The sequence below is a fragment of the Ambystoma mexicanum genome, chromosome 6p, assembly GCF_040938575.1.
Source record: "Ambystoma mexicanum isolate Mex_15411 chromosome 6p, UKY_AmexF1_1, whole genome shotgun sequence".
NCBI lineage: Eukaryota > Metazoa > Chordata > Amphibia > Caudata > Ambystomatidae > Ambystoma > Ambystoma mexicanum.
In genome coordinates this window covers 250540068-250562603 of record NC_090935.1, presented here as the reverse complement: position 1 = coordinate 250562603, position 22536 = coordinate 250540068, and the positions used below count along the sequence as shown (strand labels likewise).

The 22536-nt window shown below is 47.8% G+C and overlaps 1 protein-coding gene across 1 annotated transcript in view; it reads left to right on the top strand.

The window, feature by feature from the left end:
- ACAA2 (acetyl-CoA acyltransferase 2) overlaps positions 1-22536 on the top strand; it is a 417950-nt gene that overhangs the window by 112546 nt on the left and 282868 nt on the right. The window contains exon 3 of the mRNA XM_069626958.1: positions 14537-14665. Within this exon, the coding sequence (XP_069483059.1) occupies positions 14537-14665 (129 nt within the window). The remainder of the gene's footprint in view (positions 1-14536; positions 14666-22536) is intronic.

Genomic DNA, 22536 nt, shown 5'->3' with positions numbered 1-22536 from the left:
AATCCCATCTATATACATCCTGTAACCATTGCCTCAACGGTGGGCTTCCTGACCCCTTCCATGAGATTGCAATGCACCTCAGGGCCAAAATCAACAAGAAACTAGCGATCTTGTTCCGCACTTTATACCTCTTTTTCCCCAGTGAAAGGCCCCACAAGCAGACCCCATGCGTGCATTCGGAACTACTCTCCAGCAGCTTGTTGAGGTGTTCCATCACACCCTCCCAATACCAAACTATGACTGGGCAATCACAGACCATGTGCTAAAAACCGTGTACACTCATGAGAAACGGACTGATCTATCACATGTAATATACCCAGTTGGAACCATGCATTTCTGGATACTTTCCTGACCTGCTCCCACATGTGTACCCATATTTCATCCTGTACCCTCGCCCATTTTGCCCAGTTTTACAGCCTACAGGGCCTTATGTACCCTGGATATTTCTGGATTTCTGAATGTTTTCATTCGGGTCATCCAGAATTCCATCCCACAGTTCCGGCAATCTCTGTATCACTATGGGGTAGGTAAGAAAGTGATCACTCGCCACCCCGTATGCCTGCCTCCATTCAGTGAACGTCAATAACTTCCCCCCACAAAGAAATCCTCCAGCGTATTACACCGCCTATCCCGCAATACCCCCCAGCCCTATGCACGCAGTGCAGCCCTAATGACTGCATCGAATCCTAGAGGTAACCCCCGCTATACAAACCTGCCACCTTTTAGCTTACTCAACAGCCTCTTTCACACCTCCCGTGCCACTCTGAAAACAGTAGTGTCCCTCTTCTCCCCCATCGGGCCTCCCAGCAACTCCACACCTTGTCTGCCTGCCGGTATCCTGCCCAACAACCCCACAATCTCCCCTCCGGAGGCCTCGTTCCAGTGGGAGATAGAGTGCAACTGTGCCGCTATAATATCTAATTCAAAATCGGGCCTGTTCAGTCCCCGTCTGCGTCATAGCGTCTGCATGGCTCGGCGACTCTGCACCGTATTCCATAACTACTCTCCCAGCATCTTGTCCAACATCTTAATGAATACCTTCTTGATAGCGTATGGGATGTTAGTAAACATTTATAAGTGCCTTGGGAGCACAACCGTTTTACAAAAGGCCACCTTTCCCATCAATGAAAGGGGCAACCTCTTCTAGAACCGATAGTGTGTGCCCTGCATTATACACAAATGTTTCTTCCATGTACCTGTACCCCTAGATACTTGAAGGATTCTGTCTCCCACCCCTAATTTCCCAGTCTGGGAGCAGTGCTCTGTCTCTAGTGCAGAAGCCCGCCAATTGGAACAATAGCAATTTTTTTTCCCAGTTGACTTGAAAACCTGACAACTTCCTAAAGTTATCTAAAATTTCCAGTAGCACTGGCGTACTTTCTAGGGGATCATCCGCATACAGCAGAACATCAGCATAGAGCGAGATATTGTGAATCACCCCACCCATTCTGATGCCTGTTTCAGGGTTATAAATCTGGAGGTACTGAGCCCGCTGTTCAAGTGCCAACGTGAATAGAATCGGGGTGACCGGGCATCCCTGACGCGTACCTTGCTCCGGTGACCACCCCTGAGATACCCATCCCCCTGTCTAGACCCTGGCCGTCAGGCTATTGTACAACAGGCGTAGCCACCGTAAGATCCCACTTCCAAAGCTATAGTTTTTCAGTACTCTGAACAACCACGCCCATTCAAGTGAGTCAATCGCTTTGATCGCGTCCAGCGCAGCCAGTGCCATTTCCCTCTTAGAGTCCTTGACCAAGTCCATTATGTCGTGTAGAAAGTGCAGGTTCATGCCTGTATCCGTCCCCCTATAAAACCACACTGATCATGGTGCACCAAGCGGGAAGCGACCCTGGCCAGTATGGATGCTGGCACCGTACCCAGGTTCTTCGTGTCCACATTCAATAGAGAAATAGGTCTATAAGAAGCTCACTGTGTCGGGTCCTTACCTTTTTTATGAGCACAGTTATTACTGCTTCCCTCATTGTCTCTGCAAGTATCCCCTTTTGCAACGCATTATCAAAGACCCTCTTCAGTTGGGGGACTAGGATGTCTGCAAATTCTCTATAAAATTCCACCAGAAGCCCATCGTTCCCCAGGGTTTTGTTTACCTCCATGGCGCGTATGGTGCAGGGCCTCTTCCCCCTCTTCTATGGGCGTGTACAGCCCATCCCTCACTTCTCCCGCCAGCCTAGTCATTCGCACAAGGTCTAATAAATCCAAAGCCTCCATATCCCAGTAAGTGCCCTCGTTCGCATACCCCAGAAATACTTCATTTATATTTAGCAGAGAGAGAACTAGGTTGCTCACCTGATTCAGTATTTTGGTGATGATTTCCCCAGGGCGCTCCTGCCCGATTAGCCATGCTATAAACCTGCCCACCTTTTCCCCTTCCCCATGCAGTCTCCCTGTATAGCGGCTGTGGTCAAACTGCGCAAGCGAGTCCTGGGCTGGTGAGCATCTCTGTTCGCCGTTAACTCCTGTCCTACCTGTCGCTCCTGCGCCAAGTCTCATTCCAGCGGTTGAATCTCCCCCTCCAGGCTTTTCATAGGATTGCACAGGATCCTCTGAAACCCCACCATCTGGGACAAGCACACTCCCCTCAGGGTTGCCTTAATTTCCTCACACTGCGTCCCCGCATCATCCACGGAGTCCTCATTTAGTAAGAAAAAGAGGCGTTTGCCTCCCTTAATGAGGGCTTGTTAGCAACAACTTCCAGCAGTCCCAGCCGCATTCTCCACAACACTACAGCGAAATGTCGCTGGGGGCCCCCCAGTGTGACCACCAGTGGGGAGTGGACCAACAGAGTCCCATCCAGTTACTGAGGTTCCGCCATGAACAAATGAAAGTGCTCTCTTCCCATGAACATATAATCCAATCTAGAGTATGAATCATGGACCCCTGATCGGTATGAGTACCCCCTTTCTAGCCCATGTGATTCCAGCCAAAGTTCCACCAGGTCCAGCCTCTCTATAACCTGACGCAGCGCCGCACGCACCTGCAGTTTTGTGGGGCCTTCCCTATCTAATTCTGGGTCCAGGACACAGTTAACCCCTCCTCCCCCCCCAGGCTTACAGGCCAATGCGGCAGCCCCCAGTCATTTTCACCCTCTTATGAAAAATAGTCCCTAGCGTCCACATTGGGAGCATACTAGTGTATTACACATGCCTCCTGACCATCCAGATTTCTCACCACGGCTATCGTCCTCCCCTCATTATCCCCTACTGTGTGCTCCCCCTGTAGAGGGACACCCAGGGCTAGCCCACATCAACACTCCTCTTGCAAACGTCGAATAGGAGGATCCAAATATCCTCCTCCCCCATTTGGACTCCAGTATTTTCAAGTCTGATCCTTGTAAATGGGTTTCCTGTAGCAGCGCCAACTGAATATTGTGCTGCTTCAAATATTGCCCACCTGCATCATCTTTCCACTACTGCAAGTCCCCGCACATTACATGTGCCTACTCTAAGGCGGCCTGCGCCAACACATCAAATACAGTCGCTTCATCGAACCCCCCTTGTACACCTGAGGTCTTGCCTTGTAACACCTGTTCCCCCATAACAACATGCCCCTGATACAATACTAAGACTTCTCAACAGCCAACACCCCCCCACAACCCCCTCTACCACCCACCCCCTTACCAAACCCTCCCCCAATCTCCCACATCCTCCTGTCCCCCTTCACCCGTCCCCCTTCTCTAAACCTGCTCCAACCGATGTAATCCTCCATATCACACCTGTTCTGGTGCGGTCCGAGAGATCTGTGTTTGGGCGGGATAGACTCTCCACCCACTCCTTGCGCTAACTGAAAAAGGTCCCACCAAATGCCCTCAGTGGGCGGTGCATTTAAGTCTCTGCTGCCTTCGTTGTCCCTTTCCCGTCCCCTCCCAGGATGAGGCTGCTCCCCACTGGATGGTGGCCCCTGGCGGCACCGCCCTTGGCATCCTTTGTTCCAGCCATTCCCATTCCTCTTGTGGGTTGGTGAAAAACAAGGACCTTCCGTCAGCGAGCACTCAAAGCTTTCCTGGAAAGATAGTCATGTACCGTAAATTCAGCTCTCTTAACTTGTGCCATAATGCATCAAACAATCTCCTCTGCTTCTGGACCTCTGTGAAGTCCGGGAATATGAATATCTTTCATTATTTATCTCAAAGTATCCAGCCCTCTGAGCCACCTGCAGTATCGTGTCTGTCTCTGCAGTTGAGCAATTTGGACACCATTGCCCTGGGTTGCCCTCCCGTTAGTGAGGGCCTGCCCGGTACTCTTATGAGCCTGCTCCACTATGAAAAGCTTCGACAGACCTCTTATGCGCAGTGTCTCCATGATCAGCTTCTCTACATATAACTCTGCACTCTGCCACTCCTCACGTTCCGGCACCCCCACCAGGTGAATTTTTGTTTTGGCAGGATCGATCCTCCAAGTCCTCTCCCTTGGGCTCTAGCACCCTTGTCGCTCCTATTAGGCCTTGCACTTGGTTCTTAAGTGTGGTCAGGTTGTCCTCGATCGAGTTTATTAGCTGCTCTACGTCCGTCTTTCATTCACTTTCTGCAGGTCTACTCGCACCAGAGATACATCACTTCCCACCTCCTGTATCTTTCCTTGCAGCGATATCTTCCGGTATTGACGCCATTAGCCATTCCAATGTAACACCTCTGAGGGTCTCCATGCCTGCTCCCTCTGCGTCGCTCTGCCCACACGTCGTCTTTGTTGTCTTCGGTTTATGGCGTCAAAGTGCTTGGTTTTTATTTTTTTATTTTTACCCTTCAACATGTCGCACTCCAACCTGTATAGTGGTGTGTTTTAGAGCTGGTATGGTTGCAGAACTTGTATTGCTGATGTGTCGTCTGGGGGGCTGCAGTGAGTACCCTTCTTGTGTTGACAGCACTCACTCCCCCTCCACAGGGAGACCAACTCTCTCCTCTTACCTCACCACTCCAGACAATGTTCTGGCCGATCCCCTAGTATGTTTCCATTTTTTTTAATTTTATTTCTGATGCTTTTTAATCTGCTTAGAATCACATGCTGTGCATATGGTCTGACATCCAGTGGTAACCGCGGAGTATTGCATCTTGTCCTTCCGGGGACCGAAAGGGGACGTCGGCATAGGCGTGTCTGAAACACTATCCCTATCGTGACGTGTGTAGTACCCAAAATCCCTCACGCGCCGAGGTCCCTCAGATTGTTTTTTTCCGCCCAAATAACTGGTCGCCCTATAGCGGAGCTCTTCATGAGACATTGTTTATCTTACCGAATTGTCAGTTATTCCCCATTAAGTCACTTTGCCCATCAAGAACATCTTCGACGAAGACTACGGGGGAATCGGGGAGACCCTAACCCTCAAACACAAGATGTCCAACACCTAGATGTCCAACACCAAGTTGACTATCAAGAAGATGTCCAGATGGACACGTATAGAGACATCTATACAGAAGAAGAGGAGTCTTCTTTTCTGGACAACTATGGGGAAGATCAAAGAGCAACGGACAACTGGGAGGACACCCAGCAGGACGATCACAAATCTGATATCGTTTGCCTCGACTCTCCCCCATCCACCCCGATTCGACAAGCTTCCCCGGTGGATGATCAAATGGCTTTCAACAACATGTTGAAAAAAGCAGCGGAATTCTTTAAAATTGCCACGCTTGAAGCCTTGCCCGAACAAGATTTCGCGGAGGACATTATTAATGAAAAGCCTCCGGCAAGCCAGTCTATCCGTCTCTTGAGCTCTGTAAAGAGACGGCTGGCCCCTTCCTTACTCACACGCGCTCAGACTAGGGCTGTGAACCCTCCCCCACCGACCCGCTTTATATCAAAGGACACGCAATCCCAGACTCGCTGGTGGTGACCAACACTCGCAAGACAGCAGGGATTCCCCTTGCCACGGGAGAGTCACCCCTGGACAAGGAGTCCAAAAGGTTGTATGCCTTAGGCAAATGGGTTACGTCGGCGGCGGCCTATACCGTCTGGATTGCCAATAACACGACGTTACTAGCAAGCTACGTCGACGCCCAATGGAACCTACTCCAGGAAGGCCTTCAAGAGGTTCCGGAACCAACCAGAGCTAAGCTGCTTGCCTTTGTCTCGGAGGGCAAACTTGCCAATCAGAATGTGGTAAAGAATACCCTGGACACCGCAAAGACAGCAGGCAGGTCTCTCGCACAGGGTACTCTCCTAAAGAGGCACGCGTGGCTGCGCACGTCGGGCTTCAGGCCTGAGACTCAGGCATCCATTATCAACAAACCCATCGAAGAGGCCAACCTCTTCAGGAAGGCGGTAGACGATGCGTTGGAGACAGTCAAGAAGGAGCACGAGACTATTAAGTCGTTGCACCAAATCTCCCAGAAACCCTCTTCAGAGGAGCAGTAATTCTCAGCGGTCCTGTTGAGGACAAGCCCGCGCTGCTCAAAACAATTTCGGCACGGGCAACTTCAACTCAAGTCAACCGACTGCAAGCCCCACTTACCACCCCCAGAGGGGTCAGAAGCGCGGAAAGAATATTGGCAGAGGCTCCAATTCCAGAGGAGCGTCATCTTCGGGTCAGAAATGACCACCAAGTCCAGGTCCACTCCCATGTCTCCCCGGTAGGGGGGGCGATTAACCTCTTTCCTCAGGGCATGGGAAGGGATAACTTCAGACCAGTGGGTCTTAAAGACGGTCGCCCACGGTTACTGCGTGGAATTCGGCCGACCGCCGAAACATCAACGCCTTTCACCGGAACATCTGCAAATCCTGATCCAAGAGGTGGAAGCGCTGCTGGGAAAGGACGCCATAGAAGCCGTCCAGATTCTTCAGGTTAACGAGGGTATCTATTCAGTGTACTTCCTTGTACCCAAAAAGGATCTCACCAAGCGTCCTGTTCTAGACCTGCGCCCAGCGAACAAGTTCATAAAGCCCCAGAAGTTTTGCATGGTAACACTGCAAGAGGTGATCCCATTGCTAAAACAGGGGGACTTCATGGCAACATTGGATATGAAAGATGCATACTTTCATATTTCAATGCTGCCAGCGCACAGAAAATTCCTAAGGTTCGTGATTGAGGACAAACACTACCAGTTCAAGGTACTCCCCTTCGGCATAGCCTCAGCGCCAAGGGTGTTTACCAAGGTCCTGGCAGTGGCAGTGGCAGCGGCACACCTGCGCAGACTTTCAGTTCCAGTTTACCCTTACCTCGACGATTGACTCATCACAGGGGACTCGTTCGGCGTTTGTTTTTCGAACACCCAAAAACAGTAGACCTACTGTTCAGCCTGGGATTTTCTATCAACGAAAAGAAATCCAGTTTAGTCCCCAGCCAAGTAAAACAGTTCCTGGGGCTCTAATTAGTACGGAAGACTGTTTAGTCTTCCCTTCCAGCAAGAGGGTTCAGAACATGCTCTCTCAGGTTCCACAGTATGTAGCCAGTCGAGAGGTGACTGTACGCAAAGCTATGCGTTTGCTAGGAATGATGGCGTCATGCATATACTTGGTTCCCCACGCGCGGCTGCGCATGCGTCCCATGCAAGAGTGGCTCAACAGCCAGTGGTGTCAGGCCAGTGGACAATGGGAAGATCTGGTAGTTGTCTCGCCATCCCTCGTTCTCTCTCTGCAGTGGTGGTCGAGCGAGAACCTCTTGAAGGGGAAAACCTTCACCACCCCTGCAGTGGAAGCCACTCTCACGACAGACGCATCTCTCACAGGGTGGGGGCTCACCTGCTTCAACAGACAGCGCACGGAGTGTGGTCCCCTCAGGTAGCGTCCAACCATATAAACCTACTGGAGCTACTAGCAGTGTTCAAAGCATTGAAAGCCTTTCAGGAGCAACTGCAAGGGAAGACCGTGCTTGTCCTAACCGACAGCACAACAGCAATGTATTACCTGAACAAACAGGGGGGCACTCACTCTCCAGGGCTATCAAAACTGTCCCAAAACATCTGGATATGGGCTCTCAAACACAAGATGTTCCTGATATCCCAACATGTTCCAGGGGAACTCAATCTTCTGGCAGACGTACTCAGCAGAGATTTTCCTCTGCCAGAAGAGTACGAATGGCGACTGCACGAAGACATTGTATCCAACGTCTTCGCAGAATGGGGGTTTCCAGAGATCGACCTGTTCGCTACTCAGGAGAACGCCCAATGCCAAGATTACGCCTCCAGGTACCCCCAGAACCGATCCAAGGGGAATGGTCTCTGGATAACTTGGTCGGGGAAATTTGTCTACGCTTTTCCCCCGACTCACCTTCTGAACAAGATAGTACACAAGATGCACCAGGAACCAGTCACTATGATTCTGGTGGCTCCCATGTGGGCCCGCCAACCTTGGTTCGCGCACCTGATGGAAATGTCCCTCTCCCCACCAATGAAGCTGCCCTGCCCGTACAACATGTTGTCTCCGGACAGGGGGGAGACTCTGCACCCATGCCCACAAACTCTGAACTTAGCAGCCTGGCTCCTGAGGTCTTAGAGTTTGGATCTCTGCAACTCCCTCAAAGATGCATGGACATACTGAGGGAGGCAAAAAAGCCTAACACACGTTGTTGCTATTCCAGCAAATGGAAACGTTTTGTCATCTGGTGCAGTTCCAAAGGTGTCAATCCCACCGATTGCTCGCCTTCACACATTGTGTTATATCTAACCCATTTGTTGGACTCTGGGTTAGTCTTCAATTCCTTAAAAAGGTTCACCTAGCGGCATTGTCAGCCTACACCACGTCACAGCAGAAGGTGTTCTGGTGGAAAATACCTGTGATTAAAGCCTTTATGGAAGGGGTTAAAAGAATGTATCCCCCCCATCACTCACCCAGCCCCTGGTTGGGACCTAAATGTGGTTTTAACTAGGCTCATGGGACCCCCTTTTGAGCCTATGCATAAAGCTAGTCTGAAAGACCTGACCTACAAGACAGACTTTCTGGTAGGTATCACTTCTATCAGAAGAGTTAACGAACTACAGGCCCTCTCGGTTTTGGACCCCTTTGTTACAGTCCACAAAGATAAGGTAGTTCTGCGCACACATCCCAGATTTGCGCCGAAATTTATTTCGAAGTTCCATGTGAACCAGTCAATCGAACTACCCACGTTCTTCCAGAGACCTACTAACATGGCCGAAAGAAGCCTTCACACACTAGATGTGCACAGGGCAGTCATGTTCTACATGGATAGAACTAAACCACTGAGGAAAACTAAACAATTCTTTGTTTCAGTGGCAGCTGGTAGAGAAGGGGACCCTGTCTCTAAATCAGCAATATCAAGGTGGATTGTCCAATGCATCACACTATGTTACACTCTTGCAAAGAGAGAACTGCCCTTCAAGCCTAGAGCACATTCTACTCGAGGCACTGGGGCATCCATAGCATTCATTGCAAATGTTCCCCTAGAGCCTGTTTGCAAAGCAGCAACCTGGAGTTCTGTACACACCTTTACAAAACACTATTGCCTAGACACTCATTCTAGGTCTGATTCTCAGGTGCGACAAGCAGTACTAAGACATCTTTTTTCTACTGTTCCTTCTCACAACCCACCTCCAACTCCGGGTACTGCTCGCTAGTCTATGCACAGCATGTGATTCTAAGCAGATTAACAATCATCAGAAGACATGCATTACTTACCGTAAAAGCATTTCTGATGATTGTATCTGCTTGGATTCACATGCGCCCTCCCTGCCTCCCCGCTCGGGGTGGAAGGAACATAGACTTCTTACTACTTTCTCTCTTCATGTACTCACTCACTATAGCCTTGGGTTCCCTCATGGCAGAAAAAATACAATCGGAGGGACCTCGGCGCGTGAGGGATTTTGGGTACTACACACGTCACGATAGGGATAGTGTTTCAGACACGCCTATGCCGACGTCCCCTTTCAGTCCCCCGAAAGACAAGATGCAATACTCCGCGGTTACCACTGGATGTCGGACCATATGCACAGCATGTGAATCTAAGCAGATACAATCATCAGAAATGCTTTTACGGTAAGTAATGCATGTCTTATAGGTTTATTGGTTATTACCATTAACCCAACAATATCATCTTAATGGACACAAAAAAATCATATAAAATCATTAACAAGAGCCATTCTAATTTAAAATCTTTACCTAGCCTTCTACTAAAATACTTCAAATGTGCCTTGTGTGGCTGTGCGAGGCAGTGATCACAATCCTTGTGCAGCTTGGTCTCCTTTCCCCACTCGCTCCTCTCCTGCACCACCTTGCGGCCCCTGTCTGCTCGGCTCCCCTGGTGGCCGGGGCTCCCTCCTCGGAACAGTCCTGTGTGCCAAAACTCAAGCCTCCAGTCGCTTCCGCCACCTGGTTGGTTCACACACTCCACCACCTGTACCTTACCGTGTTACCGGCTTTATCCTTAAAGCGCCTGCCCCACTGCTGTCAGCCAGAGGTCCGCAGTGCGTTATTGCCCCCAGTATCTGCGCCAGGCACCTCCCTCAACTGCCAGGTCTCCATCTGTCCCTGCTGCCTCTTCTCCCTCTCCAGTGGGGGCCGGATCACTACTTGGCCCGTGTGGACTGCTTATTTCAGAGGGGCCTGCTCAGCTGATGTGTTGGCCTCTGAGCAGAGCTGTCAGGTGGCGACAATGGGCTCTTCTATCTGTTCCTCTACCGGCTTGCCTCCCGACGTTGCAACGCTCACAGGAATCCAGCTTTCAGTATAGCCAGCCCGATGGGGAGGCCGCTCTCCCTCCTTTGCTCTGCCCTGGCGCACTGCATGCTCTGCGCCTCACCTTTGCGACACGGGTTTAATGTTGCGCTCCAGTCCCCCACTTCCATTCACGCTTGGGTCCTGTCTGCAGCCCCCACTGCGCTCTCCAGTTGCCTTGCACTGCTCCTCCTCCACTGCCTTTGGCCGCAGCCTCGCACTGCCCCGCAGTGTCTCTTCTGTAATGGTGGATACCTATGGGATTCGTCCCGAGTTCCGGACCACCGATCTGCGACGGGGCTCCCTCAAGCCCACAAGCTCGCTGGCCTCTATATCTGTCATATTGGGATCTTTCCCCGCGTCACTCTTCTCTGCTGTCTTTAAGGCTGACGGAGAATCCAGGGCCGCTCAATACACGCCGCCACCATATCCCGATGCCCGGGACTTTCCAACACTCGGTGTTGCTTTTTTCCACTTCAGAATTGTGTTTAAACCAGGATATAAGCAGGATTTATTGCGGCCTGGAGCCGGAGCCACAGAACTTCCATTGCTGCCGGCCACGCCTCCGCTCCTGTCTCCCTCTCTTCTATTCTATCTTCTGGATATTTTTGTTGCTTTTCATCATGTTGATCAAGCTGGGTTTGAAGACATTGCCCTTGCTTGGATGACCACCTACTTTGTGGATCTCTCCTTCTCCATGTCCTGAAACACCAGTGTAACCCCTTTATTATTTTTTTAGGCATGTACATCGAAGATCACACTCCTTATATGTGAGAGCGCTGCGCTACCTGTGACATGATGGGGTGGGGGGGACCTTACGCCACAGTAACACTTGCCCGCCGTTCTAAGTAAACATGCCCCCACCTTACTGAGGGGAGGGTAGAAAGCCCAGAAAGGTGATTGCTGGTTGTGATGGCCACTTCCTATGCAGATTGTAGATTATGAAATATAATCATATGTTGCACCACAGCTATTCTAAAGCTCTTCTAAATAGATGCACCCATTCAGTGTATAGAGTTTCTGAAATTAGATTTGATTTGATGAGCCAATTCCGGTTGACACGTGTTTCGGCCTTCCTGGCCTTTCTCAAAACTGGGCTTGCACAACACTGGTTGATAAACAAAATATCTTTAAATGATAATTATACACAGAAATACAAATAGCATGTAAGTTCACATGTGTAGCATTCGTAAGTACAAATATTTACAAAAGACAGAAAGAAAGGATTGGAAAAGGGGAGGATTGGTTGGGAGCGAGAGACAGTAAAAGCCATTAGATAATACATATTGAATTCAACATTCCAAAGTCAAAGAAAATGTTTAACTTCTGTTCTTAGAATAGCTGTTGTGCAACATTTGAGTACTTTTCATGCTCTACAATTTTGATATCAAGCAGTGGGTATACTTTTATGTACTCCGGTTTGGCGACTGGCATGGTTGATACAACAATTGGACATCACTGCGGTGCAGAGTTTAAGCCATTACGCCCAGAAGTCTTTTACACTTCCTATGCAGCAATTACATAAAATAAGTAGTGAAATGTTGCTGCATTCTGCCCCTCAGCAAGCAAGTGATTAATGAGCCAGGTTTAAGGTTCATTATAATTATAATGATAACACTATGTACATAGATCTGCAAGAGGCTAGATCGACCAGTTGGTTTCACATCCTTAAAGGCCTACAGTTCCTATGGCCCTGCCAGCTACCATCCAGCAGGCACGACAGAGAGTAATAAAAGAAGTGTTCAGTTGTGTGATGTGTTGTGCCTTCGCCACCCAGGCAGACAGACCACTGTGCGGCATGGCTGCTGGCACCAAAACAATTTCTTGCAATAACTGCCCCTTCATACACACATCATTTTGTGGAAGTGATGGGGATGGTCTCTTTACTTCACTAACCGGGCAATTGTGGGGCTGCTTTAGTACATACGTTTTCATTGGAATTAACGAGGGCTAATGGACCCTCGGAACCCCTATGGATCTGCCCCTAGTGGTCTATGGATTTACAAATCCTCACCCTCTTAACAGAAACGTTACATACAAAAAAAGGCTTCACCCTGTTTGAACTTTGAATGAGGGTCCCTCTTAACAGAAATGAGTACCCATTGGCAATTGGACCCCAGCCCACCTGACTTACTGTACACATCTCCTCAATATTCCTTCCAGTTGGTCTGCCAGATCATACCCACAGCTTTCTGGCCCCACAATGCTAGGGGCTCTACCTAAGCCAGAGGAAGCCACTTTCTCCATCCCTCCACACAGTTAGTGCACATTGCAATGTGCTCTGGCAGGTGAGCACAAAGACAAGACTCCTGCTGCAGTGGCATCAGTTTCCATATCATGAGCGAAAGGCACTGTCCCCAGATTCGCTGCGGGGTGTTTACAAAGGCGAGTATCTCTGAACAGAACTCCAAACAAACTAAAAGAATTGGATATTCAAGCACATAACGAGCGAAAGTGTAACCAACCAAATAAATACATAGAAATAAAGTCTTCTTACCTTTAAAAAAGCTACTTACTTTTTAAGCAAAGGCAGAATGGGGATTGTTTCTGCAGCCACACCAAAACAATTTGGCATTATTTATTTTTAAAAAAGGCAATTGTTCTGAGCTTAACGAGATACAGCAAATTGCCCGGCAAAACCTCACCGGTGCCAGTAACGGGTGCCACGCCTGACACCTGTTCAATAAGGGAAACTGAGATGCATCTACAACCATTACTAAATTACCTGCTCGCATACATTCCTACGTGACTGGCGCAATGTTGCTGGAGCAGCAGTATTTTGAACGCTTGCTTCAAATAAAGTGCCCAAGTTACCTTGCACGAAAAACTGGAATTGTAATCCCATTACAGGAACTTTAACGCAACCGAGATACAACTCTTGCACCCCTTTAATAATATCTACTGATATTCTCCCCAGAGGTAGTGGGTACACGATTCCCCGATGCGGATGTCTCCACTTTGCCGCAGTGATCTTCTAATGTGTACTGTAGGTTATCTGGCCTTTGAATTATTATTGCATGTGTTCCCTCACCCACATGTTTTTAAATCCTACAGTTGTTTATCCAATATCTCCTGAAATCTGTTCTCCAGAATGCACCATTTCAGCCCAGTATCTTTAAATATTTCTCAAGTGGGAATTCCCCTCTGAACCCACCTCGGTGGTTTCAGACCGTCTCACTTCACTTGTTCTAATCGCGTTTGCGAACTGCTTTAAAAATCCACCAGCTGTCACTGTGTGTTATTATTATGCTTTTCATTTTCACAGAACGAATAGTTTTCCCTGCAAAAGGTAGCTTCTGAAGCCAAGCAGGTCCACTGTCTGAGTATCAAACCCCCTGACCTAGGCTAACCCACAGATGAAGGTACTGCAGAAAGTAAACTCATCTCTCATTGGAACCCCGCTTGATTTCTATTCAGGGTTCTACCCCTGCGTCCCCTGAACCGGAGGTCACAAGGGCAGCAACAGGAGTACCGACAACCGTCACATTCTGTCCACGTTCGAACTTGTGCAGGCCACAATCCCTTATGTAAACAAGCAAACGCTGGGTATTGCCAGACTGATGCAATGTTTTTCTTTGCACAAGCGCAATTTGGTCTGCAAAGCGTCACACATTTTTCTGACCCATTTTTCTTATGTTATGTTGCTTACTGGTCATGTGTGCACCAGATGTGTTTGTGGGGGTGGAAACGTTAAACCCTCTCTGGCTGTGCTTGCGTTGCTACATTGGGTGAGCAGGTTGAATACTAGGAACATTAGCAGTGTGACATTCACAAACACGTTGCCACTGAAAGGGTTGACGTGTGCTGAGAAATGCAATGTTATAGTTTAGTGTCGATGTGTATGTGGCTGTTGTGCTTAGCTTTCAGAAGAGTAGGTCGGTCTTGGGTGTAACTGAAGTTTGTGCCATTGTGTCTTGCAGAGTTCCTCGGATGCTGCCTACCTTGCCAGGCACGTTGGTCTGCGGGTTGGCGTCCCTGTCCCTGCTCCTGCCCTCACGATAAACAGACTCTGCGGGTCCGGGTTCCAGTCCATCATCAGTGGCTGCCAGGTACAAGATGGATCCTCTTTCCGTGGGACCTCTCACATGTTGTGTGGGGGTTTCCTTTTGCTCCTGTGTATTCCCTGTGCTTTTATTTCTTCAGCTGCATTTTCTCTAGACTTGCAAGACTGCTGAAAAATCAGGACCTGCAGAAATGGGCACCGGCCTAAGCTAACATAGCAGACGCGTGTAATCCTCAGTCTAATTTCCCCTGGATGTTCCCGGTGATCTATCTGCTCCCGGATTGAAGGTGCCAGGCTTTGCTCAGACTTGTAGGATGCTACGTAATGAGGGAGAATAGCTGCCTCAAGAGGCAGCATACCACGCATGACATTGTGTATGCAGACTGGTGGGTGTGTGCTGTGACTCTCACAGATGCACATGCTTTGCTCTGTTAGGGTTCGGGTGCTTCATCTCACTTATTTTCTTTTTGCCTTATAAAGGGAGCTAGAGGATGCCCCGGTATTCATATTGTTCGTCCCGCTCAACATTGTTTTGGGGTGTTTGAGAAAGTACATGATCGCTTGGGACAACCACTGAAGGCCTGGAATGTACAGAAGTCGGTCTTAAGCTTGTGTTTCCTTAACACATGCTTTGTGTCCTGCTTGCTACCCCGTGTCATGAATCTTTCATGGGATGATGAGAGTTGCATTGCTACCTTGCTTGCAGTACAATGTTTGTATTTCCACATTATGGCTAACTAAAGGAAAGGCCTTGGCTCTTCTTTGCATATGCATGCCTTTGTATGATCCCTTTCATTGTTAGTTACAAAGGTACACCCATATTAATGGCTGGTAATGGCCACTACATCTCTGTATCCTGCATGCCATTGCTTGTACTATCCTGTGTCCTTGACCTTTTTGGACTGTTTCTGATTTTGACAATGAAACCCCACGATCTTTCAGTTCCATATATTTACCACCCTTTTTGGTGAAGGACGATATTACTCTCAAGCATTTACTGAAAGATATGATGCCAAACGTCTGTTTTTAGACCTACACTGTTGGTGAACACATGCAACTGGTCTGTCATATGTATAGCTTTTAGATTTTTAAATCTGTCTTTGAGCCCTAAAAACATCTCTTCCAGACTATACATACTCCTGTATGACGCCAATTCTACAAAATGCCAGGGCAGCGGAAGTGACGCCACATGACCCTTCACCTCTGACAGCACAGGAAGTGATGTCATTTGACCCACCCCCAAGTGACATCACGGGAAGTGATGGTACACGACCTTTCACCCGTTGACAAACCAGGAAGCTGCATTACATAGCATTGTTCCTCAGTATACTAAGAAAATATGATTACAATATCACTGTAATACGATATACATTTCATACAAGAATAAATCACCATATGTAGCGTTAATATCTATTTTGGTGGTGAACATAGGCCCATATTACCAAATTACTTTGAATATAAGCACACATCCAACACAACCACCTGGGCTATTGGGCATCACTCGGGCTAAACTGTAAACGGACAGAGCATCTCGTAGAGGCATGGACCCCAAAGCGCAGGCTGTCATCAAGTGTCTGGCCACAGACTGGAACCAGCAAGTGACCCACACAGTTCCAATCAGAGAAATTATGGTCTGGAGGATTGCCCAGAGCAGTGCCAGTGGTTATGGATGATTTGAAACTTTCCAGCCATCATTGTTCTGTTTTGCCTATTTGGTTAGTAGACCCCAGTTTTGTTTCGTTAGATTGTAGATAGAGGGGACGGATGTGTTGCAGGTCACAGTAATTGCAGTTTTTAATTTTAAAATGTAAACGGCAGCAGCAGTTCTGAAATCAGCCCTAGAAAGGGCTGCTTTTATTATTTTCTTTGGTCCTTTATATCTTGCTTAATGCCAGCCTTCTTCGCTTCCACGCACTGGAACAGGAACTGATCCCATGTTGCAATGTATCTGCTTGTTCCCAAAGCAAGTGCGTTGCCCCCCCGAGTTATCCTTCCGAATATAATATTTTTTTTGCCTTGAGGAAGCAACAGATGGCTTATTTCAAAGGCGTAGGGCAACTTCATGTAAATTAATTCTCACCTTGCGTCGATCAACAGTGTGCCTGTGATGCAGGTCTGGCAGATATGGGCCAGGTCACACAGTGCCCAGGCAGGATTGGCAGCAGAAGCCACTGGGGGACACCCCTCTCAACACAGGCCTAGTGGCTCACTGGATGTGCAAAGCAGACAATGAGAAACACTGAGATTTGTGTTCGTGCTGTGTTGTCACTGAGTACTGCTGGATGCCCTTACACATTCCCAGCTAGCTAGACCTAGCCCTCATAGAATTACTGTTGCTACAGTACTGGGTATGAGCTGCACAGACGGCCCTATTTCTGACACAACCATTCTTGAATTCTCCACTAATGGACTGCCAACCTGTTAGTGATGGCGGCTTCATGGTTTTTCCCGCATTCCTGCTATTGCTCCAACTAACGAGATCGAGATTCCAGGTGAAAAAAGCAGTGGCACATTTAGCTGCATTTACAAATGCTTTTTTCAGGTGCAACACACATATCGGCTCTAGGCACTGCCTCTTTGTCCAGTGGCCCACAGGTAGCAAGGACAGGTCTAGGGGTACCAGAGGCGCTGGGGGAAGGTGCTCTGATACTGCTAACCTCCCTGTTTGTACCATTGCCAATAATACACATTTTTCCTTCTGGAAATTGGGCCACTGTACTTTAAGTGAGGGCTTTCCAAATATTGAAATTCTCTGCTGGCTACCCTCTCATAGGGCCTTGCGAAAACCTCTTGGCTCATCCCACAAGAACATAGTTACAATGTATAAGACCTTATAATGAGATTGGTAGTTATACCGGCATTTTTTGTGGAATTACCAGCAAACTCATTTACCATTACTGGTCAGGCTGGTTTACTACCGCATTTTGAGTGTTGGTAATGCAGTGTTCATCACCTGTTTCGGGAGTCGATAGGACTCAATGAGTACTTTGATGGATTTACAGCAAGGGATAATTCCACTAAGCTAAAGGACAACAAATTCTCCTCTTCACCTGCCAACTCTGTTTGGCCCTGTGGGGAAGTGGTGGTAAAATGACGGTAATTCCTTCACTTCCCTTTTTGCTACCCTTTTTTTCCTGTACTGGTGAACATGTAATGTGGCTGATAGTCTAAACCCTATGTCCGCACTCTATTACAAATGTAGAACCGTCAAAACTTGAGTAACAGTTCTAAATGATTTTCATCACAAATACGTTTTCCAAAAAATCATCTTGCTGTATGTTAACTAACCGATTCAATTGTTTCACATGTTTTCGGGCTCATGCCCCTTTTCAAGTGCTATAACAAAAAGAGAAACGGTGCAATACATCAATTAGATCTAGATTCAAACTAATTTACAGAATCCTACAATATGTAATCTGTGGAAAATGTGAAAAGCTCCTTACCAAAAGAAAGACCACTATTGAAATGGGTATCAAAGAAAGCAATGTATCTTAAGAATTGATCCACAAATCATCTGCTAGAAAATCAAAGTGTGGGTTTCTATAATGTGAGTTTTTGCTTCACCACATTTTGTATTAAATCATACTAATTATGTGAGGCAAAACCGGCATAGTGTAAAATCCCAGCCAAGTTAATTTTAAGTAGGAGTTGTGCGTGAAACGTTTACTCAACTGTCGAGGTTTCATTAGGACATCTTGCTGCTGCAAAATTATATGCAACATAAAAGTGTTTAAATGCATGGCTGTATAATATAAAGCACCATCGATACAGAAGCGTCTTGCTTATGAAATCGCCAGCATTTACCTTTCTAATGTATTGCCTATATTTGCCCATGTTACGACTTATGTTAATCAGTTTTAATATTGTGGCAGATTCCCACCATAGACTAAGAACCTAGGCTTGTCTGACAATTGACGTATTGTGCCCCTGCTATGGGTATCCAGACCTTAGTCTGCAGAAGCGAAAGGAGCAGGGTAAAGATAAGATGATGGGAAAGAGGGGATCAGTGCCACCGACAAAAGGTGGGAGAAATGAAGCAAGGAGAAGAATGCTTTTTAATAGCATGGTTGCATGTTAGTCTTATTGGGTTGTCCATAGAATTTATGATATAGAAAAGATAGGTTTGCGCTCATGTATATATGATTAAATGGAATGTGTTAAAAGGCAGATCGAGAGAATAGGTAATAATATTTGGAGGCATGAGGGCCTCAAGATGTGCTCAGGCAATACTGAAAGATTTTTTTACTTATTTTTCCAATCCTATCTTTGACTTATCCCCCAGGTCAAACTCCTGAATATTAATTCCAGGGATCCAACTCAAGATGTGATTAGCATGAGCTAAAAACAGCCTCGAATGGTTTGTGGCCTCCCACGTATTCCTCATCTTTGATATTTCGATATCCAGCTTCAGCTGATCCAGATTTATTTTTTCGGCAGAAGGCGCTGTGCGTCGATGCAGTCGACTCGATGTCCGTCGAGGGCCTCCGTCCCAAGGGGAATGTCATCGAAGGTGTATATATAGCATGCGCACCCCCGTTGGTTTCAGTTCCGTTTTTCTGAGTAAGCTTACACTTCGGAAAACTACAGTGTGCTTCTATTGTAATCAATTCGCAATGTCTTCTTCCTCAACACCTACTACCCCAAAGACCGGATTCAAGAAGTGTCGGGACTGCAGTTCCAAGATGTCGATAAGCGACCCACATCAAGTATGTATGTGGTGTCTCGGTGTGGTGCACAAGACTTTGGCCTGCTCCAAATGCCAGTCGACCGGAAAGGCTCTGAAGGAGCGAAAGAGGAAATTGGTGGTAGGTATAAACCCCAACAAACCCCATCTATACCCCGTCGAAGAAACCTTCTTCGGACGAGCGCCGAGCCGACTCTTGTCCAAGGAAGAAGATAAAAAGATCCAGGTTGAGGAGTGCTCTCACCACTCGTTGTTGAAGTGGAAAAAGACGCACCACAGGTCACCCTCTTCGACTCCGTCAGATACCTCCCCTGAGAGGGCTATATCTTGTCCCATAAAGGCCTCCACTCATCCTGAATGGGAAGCATTTAGGATTGAAATGCTAAAAATATTTGAGAAATAAAAACCCTCGGCAAGCCAAGCTCCTACCGCGCTTTCTAAAGCCGGTAAGGAAAGGGCTCCAGCCAAATCCTGTGTGCCCTCGAGCCGGGACAAAGGGCTGATCCTCATTGAGAGCTGTCGAGGTCTCGATGCGATGCAAAATCATCAAAGGATCCTTCGAGCCTTAAGTCGAAGCATAAGTCAAGATAGAGGTCATCAACGCCACCTGCACCCTCGACACCGACAGCACCATCGACGCCAGCTGTGCCATCGATGCCAGCCGTGCCATCTACACCAATGACACCATCAAAGCCTTTGATGCTGTCAAAGTAGAAAAACAACTTCAGTAAAAATATTGACGACTCCTCGAGCGTCGAGTTAAACATTTCTGAAACCTTCGATGCCCGTTCCAAATAAGACCATATATTCCTTTGCCAAAGAAAGATTATTTAAAATCACTAACCTCAATTTATGAGGAAAATGAGCCATGAGATAACGATGCACCATTTGGGCTATAAAATGGTACACCAAATGTGCCTGAGAATTTATTTTATTTCAGAGGAGTCTTGACTAAAAGATCTTTGACATCTTGAAAACAGACAGTGGAAGTGGAGTGGCACTTCACCAGAGCTTGAGTTTGGTAAACCTGAAGCTGGTGTGCATGCGTATGCATCATATAGACAGTCAATGTCTAAGGTGGTAGATTACTTGGGATTGAGTAGACCTCCCCTCCCTCCTCTCCCCTCCCCTTCGAGCAGGATGATCTAACAGACATCCTTGATAAGGATCGGCAAATGGATCCCATTTTACCATTCCACATTGCTCTTCAAAAAAGGGTGGCAGCAAATTGGGAAACTAATCCGGCATTAAACAAAAACCTGACTAGAAAATACCGCCGATCTAGCAGTGATCCCAATTACTTGTTAAAACACCCCACTCCAGAAAGTCTGGTGGTGCAGGCAGCTACGGCAACTTCCAAACAGGCAGCTTACCCAACCATCCCTCCAGATAGGGATGACAACAGAGTAGATGCATGGGCAAGTAAAGTATTTTCTGCAGGGAGCATGGCTCTTAAATCGGCCAACTCCACATGTGCCTTAGCAAAGTTCTTATTCACTCTATGGGACTGTATTTTCATGGCGGCTGAGCACATTCCTGAGGGCGAGGAAAGAGACAGATTCTTGGCTATTGTTAGAGACTGCAAAGAAGGCATGTACAAGTCTCTTCAGTCTGGTCTGGATTCTGCTGATAACAGAGCCATGGCAACACGCACCGTAATATGCAGATTTGCATTGTTGAGGAAGTCTGAATTCGCACCGGATGTGCAATCCAGACTCCTTAACATGCTTTTTGACGGTTCTCACCTTTTTGGCAACAAGGCTGACAAGAGCCATGAGAAGTTGCAGACCTCCAAGGCGGCAGCCAAATCTTTAAGGGCCGCTATTAGGCAGCCTCAGCCCTTTCACCCCAGTGGACAGCCTTGGAGGATTAGATCTTTTTGCTACTACTCCTCAGTAGGAAGAGCGAGAGGAATGGCTGGTCAAAGAGGCCAAAGAAGCCAAAGAAGAGTCCCCTGTGGTGGACGAGGTAGAGGTACAAAGCCTGCTCAAGCAGGGGCATCCTTACCAACAGCCGCTGCTTCAGCTGCCTCAAAAACTCTAAACACCAGTGGGAGGCAGGCTGTCTCAACATCTGAAAGAATGGCAAGACAATACTTCGGATGCTTGGGTATTGGAAACCATAGCCCAAGGTTAGTGCCTTCCCTTCATTCAGAGACTCTCAAAACCATCTACCAGAGAGCCACTCTTTGTAGGTACCAGATCCGCTCCTTGTGCAGGAAATTGTGACCTGGCTATAGAAAGTCTCTATAGAACCAGTGCCTGTAGTGGAAAGGAACAAAGGATGATGCTCTACATATTTCCTAATACCTAAGAAGGACGGAGGACTGAGACTCATCTTGGACTTGAGATACTTGAACAAGTTCCTCAGGAAGGAAAAGTTCAAGATAGTCACACTTTCTCACATCCTTCAGGCCCTCCAACTCCAGGATTGGATGGTGTCATTGGACCTTCAGGATACTTACTTTCATGTGCCAATCCATCTAGAGCACCTGAAGTTCGCTGTTGGCGGTCCTCATTATCAGTTTCGAGTTATGCCTTTTGGGCTGACCGTCGCCCGAGGTTTTTCACCAAGCTGATGGCAGTGAGTCTCAGGAGAGGGGGATTCACGTCTACCCCTACCTGGATGCATTCTTCCGAACAATCACTAGATCCTCTCAACGTCACCTGACACTCTTTTCACAGACTGGGCTTCTTCCTCAATTACAAGATGTCACATATGACACCATCCCAAAAGCTCCACTTCATTGGAGCTGTTCTGGATATATCCTTGGGAAAGAGCTTGCCACCCGGGGTGAGAGCTCAAGACGTTCTGCAGATGGTCTTAATGCCCAGCGTCTCCTAGCCTTCGACCTTTGGAGGTTGCTCTGCCTCATCCTGCATTTTCCTGGTGGATGGATGAGATCCCTTCAATGGGCACTCAAGACACAATGGTCTCAGTTCTCGGGCAACATGTCAGACCTACTTCAGGTTCCAAGCAGGGTCGTACAGGATCTCCTGTGGTGGGCCTGCGAGGACATTATTCAGAAGGGAGAACCTTTTTGGCGACCATGGCCGGAGATAACAGTAGTGCCAGAAGCCTCACTCATGGCGTGGGGAGCCCATGCCAACTATCTGACTATCAGCGGTTGTTGGTCTCCATCAGAGTCCAAACAACACATCAATCTTTTGGAGCTGAGGGCAATCATACTTGCGCTGAAGGCCTTTCTGCCCTCTGTACGGGTAAACAATGTC